The following is a 12392-nucleotide window of genomic DNA, read 5'->3' on the forward strand; positions in this document are numbered from 1 at the left end:
ACTGTGCCAACATTTTATTTATCCACCTTCAGTTGGTAGGTATTTGGGTTGTTTCTACTTTTCGGCTGTTATGAATAATGCTGTTATGCATGTCCGTGTGCAAATTTCCGTGCACACACATGTTTTCAGACCCTTTGGATACGTCCCTAGGAATGGAACTGCTGGGTCCCATGGTACTCCATGTCAAACGTTCTGCGGACCCACCAGACCATTTTCCAAAGTGGCTGCATCGCTTTTCGTTCCCACCAGCAGCGTGTGAAGGTTCCAGGCTCTCTGCTGTGTTTTCTGATACGTTTTGTAAGGAGCTCTGGCAGAAGACACCAAGCGGCCGGCCCAATACCCTTTCTTTCCTTCCTGGCTAACAGAACCCACTTGGTCCACGTCGGGCAATGGCAGGTGATTGAGCTCGCCTGTCACGAGGACCCTGCTCCCTGCTGTCCGCAGGAGCAGCCCTGAGAGGGGGTTTGGGTGTGAGCAGTGCAGTAAGTCAAGACCAATGAGGGAGTGGGGCAAGTGGGGGCCAGAAGGCACCATCATGCCATCCCACCTCCACCGGGTTCCTGGGGAGCCCGGGTGGGTCACGCACACCCGGTTAGACCCAGGCGGAGGCAGGGGAGCTGGGCTCTCATATTCCCACACCGGCCATTTGGGCATCTCTGGCTCTGTGCATTTGCAGGCAATAGGGCCCCAGTAGCTTGTGGACAGTCCACTGAAGAGCCCCAGGTGCAGGCCAGGCCATTGGAAGCAAAAACACATGCCAGTGGGGGAGAGGGGCTCAGAAATGGGAGGGGATTAAAGAATTGACACCTACTTTCCAAGCTCCCTTGCTGCTGGGGTGGCCGTGTGACCCAATTCTGACCAATTAGATCTGGGCAGAGTAGGCCGAGGAGGTTCTCCTGACAAAGGGTTCAGCCTCAGCCGGCCCCCTTCCTGTCTTTTCTGAGGGCACAGATGACTGCGCCTGCTGAGCGAACTTGTGTCCTCAAGGGAAAGGTCAAGAACCTTTTCTGTAAAAGGTCAAGGGAAAGGTGCAAAGATGCTCAGCTGATTCATGCACACACCTGTCTCCAGCTCTCTGTTCACGTTAGAAACGTAAAGCCTATTTGTTTAAGCCACTGTTACGTATTCTGTTACTTCCCAATGGTTACGTGAGGTTTTGTTTTTTTAATTGTTCAAGGCTTATTTGAGTTGGAAGGAATAGGACCGCTCTTGAGCTATTTCAAGTAACTGAAATAATTTGTGGTGGGAAGCCAGGAGCAGCCAGGGTTCTGGAGGAACCTGGTCTGCCTCCTCACTCCTGCCTCTCCACTGGTAACGTGCCTGCCCCCTCTCTTCAGGGGAGCCCCTTCTGCTCATCCCAGAGGGTGAGTTTCTGGTAAGCACTAGCTCCCAGGGGCTTCTTCTCTCAGCATTTCTTGGCTCAAATGCTCTGGGAGGCAGTGTGTCCGAGAGCACCCTTTCATATGGGCTGCCTCAGGCTGAGGATGGGCTGTCCTTGGGTCACTCCCCATCCTTGGCTGATTGGTCCCAGCCAGCTGACACCCCATGTGCAGATGTCACTTGGAAGGGACTATGGGGAGTCAGACACTGTGGCAAGTATGTCCAGGACAAATAACTATGGTTCTGGATTGGGAGTGGGAGGAGGAAGGGGATGGGGAGGGACAGAGAGGGAGAGGGAAGCAGGTGTGCCTTACAGAAAATAAGAACAAGGGGGAGATATTTGCTATTTTCAGGTACAGGAATGATTGAGAGAATGATAGTGACATAGGGTTCTTCATCTTCTCCAGGGCCAACGCCAGAAGGACCGCAAATACAGGCTGGCCATGGAGGCTGTACATAAGGAATATCCCGAGGCAGTAACAAGTGGGGTCCCCCGCAACACCTCACCCATTCTGTGGTTCAGGTGGGGTCCTGTCTGGGGTGGCAGCTGCCCTCTCTGCAACCCTGCTGATTCCGCATTCCGTGAGGCCACCTGGGATCTGCAGCCGCCCTGTACAAAGCCCTCCTCACACCCAGAGCTTTCCCAGACAGCACTGTGCTGGGTTGTGGCCTATTTTTGGAGGCAGATGAAAGGTACGGAGCCATAAAACTCACCCCGGACTAGTGTTTCTTTGTGTTTTGGAGAAATGGGACAACAGAGTCCTGGCTGTCGTCTTATCACTCTAGACTCATTAATTCCTGGTTTTAAGCAAAAGTTGTAGTTAGAACTGCAAGGCTGTGTGGTAATCAAATCCTATTTTCTTGCCCTGGAGAAGTCCAGTCTGAAGAGTTCTCTTGTGTGCCATTTAGGAAGCTTATCTGTTGAAGTCTGGGGATCTCAGGAAGGTCTGAGCAACCTCTACAGCCTGAGTATCCTCAGCTGGTCTGGACACAGTTCATGGGTAATGGTGGTTGTTCTCAGGTGGAAGGAAATGAAGGGCGAGAGAAGGCACTCTCTGCATGGGGTGGGCCAGAGGGACTGTGAGGCATTGGGGTGGAGGGAGGGTTGGATCAGCCGTCACTGAAGCCCTCCCTCACTCAGGTCCCGGGCAGGGAGTGGCACCGGGTTCACCGTGGGCAAGGCACAGCCACTCATTCATTTATGGACGGCCACAGTGCCCCCTCATCTGAGGTTTCACTTGCCATGGTTTTAGTTATCCCTGGTCAGCCGCGGTCTTAAAATATTAAATGGAAAATTCCAGAAATAAACAAATCATAACTTCTAAATTGCATGGCATTCTCAGTAGTGTGATGAAATCTTATGCTTCCTGCTCCATCCCATCCAGGACATGAGCCATCCCTTTGTCCAGCAGCTCCACACTGCACACGCTCCCACCCACTCGTCACTTAGTAGCCTGTCGGTTATGGTATTGGCTGTCACAGTGTCACAGGGCTTGTGTTCAAGTCACCCTCCTTTTAATTCATAATGGTCTCAAAGTGCAAGTGTAGCGATGCTGGCAATTTGGATGTGCCAAAGAGATGCCATAAAGTGCTTCCTTTGAGTGAAAAGGTGTGCATGTACAGGAACACACACACACACACACACATTTCAGTACTATCATGGTTTCAGGCATCCACTGGGGGCGTTAGAACGTATCACTGTCACATAAGCGGGAGCTACCGTCCCTGTTGAGAACCTACTACGTGCTGGCAAAATGGGCCAGACTGTGGCCTCCTCCCACCCTTCCCAGATTCTCTTCATCTCTCTGCTCTCTCTGGGTGCACCCCTCCCTCCTCCTCTCACACTCGGGTTCTTGCAGACACCCGCAGGCCAGCAAGGCTGGAGTTGAAAATGGAGTCTTTCCCAGGAGCACTTCCAGCTCGGTGGGGGACTTCTGAAAACCCAAGGCCACAGGGCCAAAGGATGGCCACACCACGGTGGGCTTGGTGGGTGGGGTTCAACGTGAGAGGTTCTCAAAGCACCCTGCCCGCATAGAGGGAGCCCCCTTTCCCTGTCTCCCTCCCTTTACTAATTCAGTGCACGCTGGTCGAGGCCCTCTGTGTGCTGGGACCTGCCTCAGCTTCTCCTGGTTGGCTGTGGCCTCACAAGCTCAGGTTCAGGAGCAAGGCTGTGAGACTGCTGGGGCCTCCCCTACCCTGCAAACGTCCCAGCTCCCTGCCCGACACCTCCCCACACGGGCCCCACTCCACTGTGAGCAGCCGACGGACATAGGTCATGATTTATAGTCCCTTTCGGGGACTTATTGCTGCTAATGGGCCAAGCCAATTTGTGCTTCCCAAGGAGGGGAGGGCAAAATCAATTAATGGACAGGACCATGGCCAGGCCTGATGGCAGAGTGTGGCCTGACATCCGGCAGTGATAAGGAACTTTCTGAGGCTGAACTAATAAGGAGATTGGAGGAAAAAGAAGAAAAACAAACCCCCCAGATCAATTTCATGTACAATGGGCAGAGAATGCAGAGTAAAGAGAGCAGCTGGGCACGGGCTCTTCCATCTGGGTGAGTCCTGAGATAAGGAAAGGACAGGCTGCCCGCCCCACCATCCAACATCGGCATTCACTTATGGAGCCACTCAGTATGCACACACGAAAAAGGGCACGTTCCAAACCGGAAACAAGGGAGAAGATAAGGCCCACCTGCCCCAGTGCGTCCCCTGCAGGGAAAGCCCAAGGGGAGAGAAGGAGCCCTGATTTAAGATCCTGCCGCCCCGACTGAGCCAAGCTAACAGCCGGCACGGTGGGCCACAGTGGCACGGGCTGCCTGTGGTTGTTGGGCCCCGGAGGTCTCTCCACAGTGCGGGGTGTGGAGCGCGTCCGGTATGGAGGCAGTGGAGCAGGTGCAGGTTTGCGCTGGCCTTTGCCTGCCCTCAGGGCCAGAGAGTGTGATGTCAGGGGAGGTCCAGCCCAACTGTGTGACCAGCAGAGAGGATGGGGAAAGTTGAGGGGTGATTGGAGGGAAAGGCTCAAGACAAACAGAGAGACAGACAAACAAACAGATAAACCTTTATTGATCTTGCTCAGAAATTTCCACTTTTTTGGAGCCCCAAGACTCCTCTCTCTTGTGAGACCTTCCCTGGAGCCCCAGTGTGTAGAGTAAGAGTGGGGCCCTGGTTGCAGGTGGGAGGGCTCTTGTTTTCACCAGCCTAGAGAGCTTGATTGCAAGAGCCCCCGCATGATTCTGAAACAGATGCCCTTGCCTAAAGTGGACTTACCTCGGAGCAGACCCCGAGGCAAAGTTTGGGTGGGAGTAGTTCATCTGGGAAGAGATCCCAGGAAAAGATGCCAAGAGAGTGGGGAAGAGAGACGGGGGCCAGTGCTTGGTGTGTAATGGAGCAGATGACTGCTGTGAGCACCTGGGGCTCAACTCCCACTGAGGACCTCTGGGAGACGGTGTGAGGCTGTCCCGCAGGGCAGCAAGGAGCCGGCTGCTTATCCACCCATTCCTGCCCCTCATTAGGTGAGGACTGCTCCAGGGGAGGTTACCTGCTGCACCACCAGCCGCCCTGCACATGGGCTGAGAGTGCCCCTGTGGCCAAAGAGAATCTTCAGGAAGGGACACACAGGTGCCTGGGACAGGAAGCTGTTGGTATGGATGGGACTGTTCACAAAAGCTGCACAGGAACTCCAGGTGGGCTGGGGGACACGGGCAGCGCACTACCAGTGTCTGTCACACTCTTAGTTCGCTACCCCTTTTCCCGAGTCGTTGTGGTTTGTAAGTCCTATAGGGAAATAGCTCAGCTGTGCTACCTAGTGGAGCTGGCCAGCTTGGGAGCACAACAAGAGTGAGGGAACCATGCCTCCTTCACTTGGGGGCCACTACATTTGAGGAAAGCAAAGGGATTGTTCAGGAATTCACTGGACGCCCCATATTAAAGCAGCCCCCTAAGTCTCCTTACCTCTACAGACTATGGAAAAAACCCGGAAGCAAGAGGGTCTGGAGCTAAAGCTGCAGTAAGCCCGAGGACACGGACCAGGATGTGGATGAGGGGCGCTGACCAAGACAGGCTTCATCTCGGCCTCGGGGAAGAGCAGAGCCTCCCCAGGGCCTGAGAGAGAGGATGAACGGGGCCACTGAGAGTGGAGAAAAAGCCAGGGCTGCTCCTGGGTGTGTGGGGTCCTGGCACAAATTTTTGTCTATATAAGCAATTTGATTAAAAAATGTATACCTCACAAATTCACGAGTCCATGTGAGGTATAGTGATTTATTGGTGAACATTCAGAATATATGGTAGGAGAGTGATACTCTGCTTTGTTTGTTGTCTAATCACAAACAGGTGAAGGTTCTTTGTCCTACGTCTGTGAGGGTCACTCAGAGTGGCAAATTGGCACCGTCCTGGTGGCCCAGTCTTGAGCAAGGCCATGAAAGGAAAGATCAGTCAGCAGGGGTGATCTGCTCACGGGCCTGTCCTCCCGGGACCAGGGACTGACAAAGGAACTCCAGGCCCACTCCGTGGACATGAACCCTGGAGCACCTCGGAGCATTGGTCAACCCCCTGCAGGAGTTGAAGAGCACCCGGCAGGGAGAAAGGAAAACTGAGGCCCACAAGGGGCCTGGTCTGGGCTGGGCGTGGCCCGCAGGGATGACGTTGCTGGCCGTGATGGCGTCAGAGGGAGACTTGGAGACTCTCTGGGAAGGCACTTCAAAGCTCAGGGCCCTCTGAGGCATGGTGGAGGGGATCTCCTTGCCTGGCTTTCACCAATGAAAGAGGCAAACCCAAAAGATATTTCCTTGAAGAGAAGATGATAACAGTACCCCACACCTGGAACCACAGGGGGAATAAAGCTGGTCTGGGGAAGAGCTGCCTTTTTGAGACAAGGAGTTCAGTGGGTAGAGAGGGTAGACCTAATGAGCTCTCTGCCTGCTCGTGGCTCTGAGTTCCCCCTCACTGTGCACAAAATTGGCTCAGCCCCGCTGGCTGGCACGTGGCCATGGAGATCCCTAAAGGGGGGTGCTGCCTCTTCCTTTGCTGTGAGAGAAGCACCCAGGGCCATATCCAGAGGCCACTTTTCACACAGGAGAGAGACCCTGCATTAAAGGAAACGTGATTCCCCCTCCCACGTTTTACACACACATTTTCAACTTTCACCACTCACAGCTGACTCTTCTACACCTCTCCTCCGTCTTAAAACCCTGGCAGCCCCTGGCAACACCTCATGGAAGGCTTTCCTCCCCCATATTCTTAGATGACTCAAATGCCGCATAGGTCCCCTATTTGCCACACTCCACGTTCCTGTTAAACGCTCAGCCCGACCTCCTATCACTGCTCCCGGACCTGCTATCCTAGCACCACGCCTTTTTCTCTTTTGCTTTCCTCTCCACGCCTGCCTGGCTCTCACACCCTTGCCCACTCAGCCAGTGAGCCCAGGCCCATCCTATCCCACTCCGCTCCTTAGCTCAGATTCTCTTGTTTATTTGTTTATTGCCTATCTCCCTAATTAGAATCTAAGTTCTGAGAGCTGGTGCTTTCTCTGTCTTGGTTACCTCCAACTCCTCAGAACTCAGGACAGTGGGAGGCATATCCTGTTGAAAGAATGTTTCCATCAATGACTCGCGTTGACAGTGAAGGAATCACAACAGACATCGTTCTGCCTATATTTTAAATACACATGCACCGCATTCTAAAAAATGTCCCTGTCTACTTTATCTGTCATCTCTGTCATTCATAGGTCTGTTTCTATTTGTATCGCTTGGTTTCTCTCCTCATTATGGGCCATACTTTCCTGCTTCTTTGCATGCCTGGTAATGTTTAAATTGGATGTCAGATATTGTGAATTCTGCACTGTCGGGTGCTGGATGTTTTGTATTCTTTTAAACATTTTCAAGTTTTGTTCCGAGACTCGGTGGGGTTACTAAGAAACTTACTGGAAAGAGTGTGGCTCTTCCGAAGCTTGCTTTTCAAACCTCGTTAGGCAGCACCAGAGCCGCCTCTCCTCTGGGGCTCACCTGGGCCCATTTCTGCGGCAATGCCCTCCCGAACTTCGTAGTCAATGACCCTTCTGTGAGGAGGTTTCTCTGCTTGGCTGTTGGAAACATGAACTGTTGTTCTCAGCCCTGTGTTATCTACCTCCTTCTTTCTGCGAGTTCTTTGCCCAGTCTTGGGTGATTTTCTCACATTTATTCACAGGTCAGCAGTTAGCTGAAGACTCAGGAGCACCCTCTGCAGACTTCAGAGACAGCCCTCCACCTCCACCTCCATCTCCCCATCTCCATCTCTATCTTTCTCTCTCTGTCTCTGCAGCTGACTCATCTCTGGCACTCTGCCTTGCAAATTTAAGCCACCTTGACCTCCCTGGACTGCCCCGTCCATTTCCGCAACTCAAGGAGACCACTAGGCGCCACCTGGCACCCCCTTTCTGAACTGCAGCCTGAACTCTGCAGGTAGTAAGCTGTGGCAATCATAGGGCCGCCTCATTTGTTTCTCTTTTGGGTATCTGAAAACCATTGTTTTATATATATTGTCTAGTTTTCAGTTGTTATGCTCCAGAAGGACTGGGGGCTTTGTCACAGAGCCAGAGTGGAGCCATGGGCGCGACGCCAGCCGCAGAAGCAGGAGATCTGGGCCCTGACCCTCCCACTCGTCGACTGGAGGAGTATTTATTGAGTACTGACTCGTGCTGGGGCCGCAGCGAGAGTGAGACAGACAGATCCCTGTGTCATGGAGTTTTTAGTCTTGGGGTTGGGGGTGCAGGCCATAAAAACATAAGCCAATAAAGATGATACGGTAGATAGTGATGAAGAAGGTAAAACAGAGTCACAGGTTAGAGAGTAACGAGGGGGTACCTCTAGTTGGGGTGGTCGGGGGAAGCCCCCCCCCCCAAGGATGGCGCTTTTGCCACTAAGTAGCTATATAATTGCAAGCCAGGGCCTCCCTTTGCTTCATCCTCCTGATCATGTCAATGAGAGTGTGGATTAGAGGAGCTCTATGGGCCTGTGCAGTTTTCAAGTGCGAGGACCTGTCTTCTCCTGCATAATTCTTCCACCCCATACTGAGAAGGGGGGAATAAGCCAGTTGTAGTGCATTCTCTCTCTGCTCTCTCTCCAGGGTGGCGAGGTCCTGTGCCTGTAGAACAGAGACAACAGAGGCAGTGGACAAGCATTTTTATTCTCTTAGCTTCATGCCCAGGTGCCAGTCCTTCCCCCCGCCTTTGCAGCCACCACCTGATGCCTCCTAAGGGTTGGACACCCTCTGCTAGATCTGCGTGGGGAGCCAGGGCCTGGAGTGTGGGGAGGCTCCCTGAGACAAGACTCCCGCAGATGTTTCTCCAGTGGGAGTGGGAGTTTGGCCCAAATCCTGTAGCACCGCAAGGTGCCCGCACTGTAGAGCTTCTGGGAGCCATCCACTGCTCTTTGGGTACCGTGGTGTCCTTTGATCCTGCAGGGTGGCGGGCTCTCTGGAGACACAGATCACTCAGGCGCTGCCTAGGGGTCATCAGGGCATCGGGGTGATGGTGCAGGGTTTGGTCTGAGAGATTGGAACTGCTCACCAAGATGCCCTGCCTCCCACGGCCCTGTTGTTGACTCTGACCCACTACCTAGCCTGCCCTGGCCATTCCTGGGCTTCTACACCAGGGGTAGGGCCGGGGAGTGGGCTGGGGAATAGCTAAAAATGACTACTATGTCTACCACCGTGAGTGTCCCTGCACTATATTGTGATGGTCCTGCTTTATAATCTAAAAGGGCCACCATCGTCTATGAGAAACACCATTGTAGGAGTGAGCTGAATCCCTCGTCCTGACCCCAGCACCCTGGCACTGCCTGACCCGGCCTCCAGCTCCAGCACCCACGGCAAAGATGGCCCCAGCCTCACGGGCAGCCTCCAGGACACCACCCCTAAAGAAACACAGTCCCCTCCATTGAAATTAAAGTCACTAGTTGCTCCCAGCAGCCCCCAGAGCACTTCTGAGGCCAGGGCAAGTAAGAAGAGGGGCCTTCATCTGTCCTCCGATCTTGCTGGACACTTACTGGAAACCTGAAAGGAGACAGGATATTCTTGGTTAGGCTGTGCAAGGGGCTCCGACTTCTCCCCAGATTGAAGGGCGAGGGGCAGGACCTGCAGGCCACATGCCCGGGGGTCCAGCTGAGCACTTCTCAGTGCCCTGACTCTCAGGGGCTTCATTTACTCCCCAGGCTCTGAAGGAAGAAGTCTTCTTTGCCCTTTGCCGAAGTTTCATCTCTCTGAGCCCGAACCAACACTCATTCTCCACCCCATGGTTTTCACTGACATGCCCACTTCATTCTCCAACAGATTCCCTCCTTACTTTTTGCTCCAGATATCTGTTATAGTTCAGCCTGGCTCCTCCCGATCACACCCCCTCCATGCCTGTCACCTCCCATGGCTGGGCGTAGAGGTGGGTTCGCTGGATTAAGAACCAGAGCTCTTGAGTTCTAGCCAGGATGGTCCTTCACCTGTGACACTTGTAACTTTGGAACAATCATGTTAGTTCTCTGGGCCTTGCTTTCCTCATTTCCTAAAACCTGGAAAAAGCAAAGTGGGCCAGCATGGCTCCTGGCTTCTCCCTGTGGTCCATGGACTAGCAGCACGGGCATCGGTGGGGAGCTTGTTAAGAAACACTGAATCTTGGGCCCCCCACCCCCCAGACTCACTGGACCAGAATCTGCTTTTTAACAAAACCTCTAGTTTCAGTGACACGTTAAGGTGTGAGGAGAACTGGTATGAGTGACGTGCAGTTAATCTGCTTAAAGTTTTGCTCTCACAGTAAGAGCGAAAGGGAATTTCTGAAGATTTTGGGGTGGAGTAGCGAACACAGTGTTTAAAACCACCTGCGGAAGGAGGAGAGCTGGAGGGGTGAGGCCGTTGCAGCCACCCGGTGTGGCCTGGGGACCCGGCAGTGGGTGGGGAGGGTGGGTGTGGTCTGCTTGGTGTTGCTGAGGAAGAATCGGTAATTCTCTGTGACACATTGAATGTGGGAGGTAGTGGGGAGGATGAGGTTGAAAAAAATTCAAGGCTATGAGCCCTCGGTCCTTCAGATCTAATTCTGCGTGCAGCTCCCCAGGCTGGCTTCACTGTTCACAGAGCTGATCTTTGTTTTTAAATCAGTCCTAGCTGTGCTCACTGAAGCGACCCTAGGAAAGGAAAGACCGGCGGGCACACCAGACCACATGAGGGCAATGTGTCCCAGTCACTCTGGACCCCGGGTCATGGTCCTGCTGCTGGTTAGAAGCCCCTGCGGGGCCTGTGGAAATCCTGATGCCCAGGCCACTCCTGTGGCTGATTGGATCACAATCTCCTGCTGGGCTCAGGAGATTCTGAGGAACAGCCGGGGCTGAGGCCCACTGCTTTCCTGTCCCTGTTCCAAGGACTGGCGAGGGCAGGTGACAGGGCACCACCAGCCATGTGGCTGCTGACCAAGTTGCTGGTCTCATGTTTCCTCTGCACCACTGACCGAGCAGCCTGGGCCAGCAGCATGGAGTCAGAGCCAGCTCCCACCCCGGGACTCTCGCTGGCCCCCACAGGCACTTCAGGGGTGACCAGGGTAGGGATGGGGTGGAGAAGAAACGCCACAGACCTGAGCTCAGAGGGCACAGCACTCCAAGACATGGTTCTCAACCCCAAATAAAAGGCACCATTTTACCCGGGCTGGTGTGGCTCAGTGAACTGAGCGTGGGCCTGTGAACCAAAGGGTCATTGGTTTGATTCCCGGTCAGGGCACATGCCTGGGTTGCGGGCCAGGTCCCCAGTAGGGGGCGTGCGAGTAGGGGGGACCACAAATTGATGTTTCTCTCTTCTCTTTCCCTTCCCCTCTCTCTAAAAATAAATAAATAAAAATCTCTTTTTAAAAAAGGCACCGTTTTTAGTTCATTCTTTACTTTATGAGCCCCAGTTAAGTAACGGAGCTGTCAGTCCATATTCAGATTTGTGACTGCAGATTCCCAGAGTGGAGGTTCATCTGCTGCTACAGATAAACCATTCAAAAAAAACCACACCTCACCACGTGGGCCAGACCTCACCACAGAGGCCAACTTCCCTACCCCACAGCGCCCTGGCGCTTGGCATTTGTGGTCATTATTTGGGAGAGGCTGACCACTGGGCAAAGGTGGAATCTGAACTTGACAGATGAGAGGGAGGCTGCCAAGGTCATGCAAGGCAGAGATAGCTCCTTCATTGAAAGCTTTTCCCTCCCAGTTCTGTGTTCTTTCCATTCCACAGGGAAGGATCCCGAACAAAGGAGAGAGAGCGAGAGCTGGAGGCTCCTGAGAGTGGAGGTGATGGGGTGGGGGCAGTGGGGACACTCGGTCAGAGCCTCTTCCTGGCACCAACTGGAGAAACGGGCGCTGTGGTCACGGGAGTCACACTGAAGTTCCTGTCCACATGGAAATACTTCCAAACTCAGGAAATAAGGAAGATTAAAAAAAAAAAAAAAAGAAACATTTTGGAAAGGATTTAACCTCATTTTCTCAGATTTTAAAGCCATCCTTGGTGGTTAGAAACAGCAGATTTGGCACCATGGATGACTAACGCCTCTTCCGGGAGATATATACCTGCCCACAGGTGCCCCTGGCAGGGATTTACACTTTCCACAGCTTAACCCTAAATCAAGCAGATTCACATGGGCCTTGGTGAGGTCTAAGAGCCGGTGGGAAGCTTATGCTAAATCACCCTCTATGGGCTCCCGTTCCCAGACTGATAGTCACAAATTCCCCATAATAGGCACTCCTGAAGAAGCCCAGACAGACAGGCCCCGAAACTGAGAGCAGAGGGAGCCCAGGGGAGAGGGAAGTGTTTGCTTTGGCTGGGGAAGGTGCCTGGGCCCCGGCCTGCGTGTTTGCCTGACAGGCAGGCTTGATAAGTGGGCTGCGTAGAAAGCGCTGTGCAGCGCGACCGGGGCCATCTGCCACGCGTCCAGAGAGGCTGCACCTGCTGGCCCTTCAGCCCCGACCTGGCCGGAGAGGGACCTTTTATCATCCTGTCTTCAGCTTCCTTTGCAGCCCCAT

General features: G+C 53.5%; 1 protein-coding gene across 4 annotated transcripts in view; it reads right to left on the minus strand.

Annotated features, from left to right (window-relative positions):
* Positions 1–6138: 6138 nt before the first annotated feature.
* The window catches only part of KIF6 (kinesin family member 6), a 369273-nt gene continuing 363019 nt past the window's right edge, over positions 6139–12392 (minus strand). For 3 of the 4 annotated variants that reach the window (XM_053914011.1, XM_053914012.1, XM_053914009.1), the window contains one exon: positions 6139–9408. In XM_053914011.1, coding sequence (XP_053769986.1) covers positions 9270–9408 — 139 coding nt within the window. In that variant the 3' untranslated portion in view covers positions 6139–9269. The remainder of the gene's footprint in view (positions 9409–12392) is intronic. The other variant, XM_053914010.1, reaches the window with a different exon arrangement.

Source organism: Desmodus rotundus, chromosome 11 (assembly GCF_022682495.2).
Source record: "Desmodus rotundus isolate HL8 chromosome 11, HLdesRot8A.1, whole genome shotgun sequence".
NCBI classification, from domain to species: domain Eukaryota; kingdom Metazoa; phylum Chordata; class Mammalia; order Chiroptera; family Phyllostomidae; genus Desmodus; species Desmodus rotundus.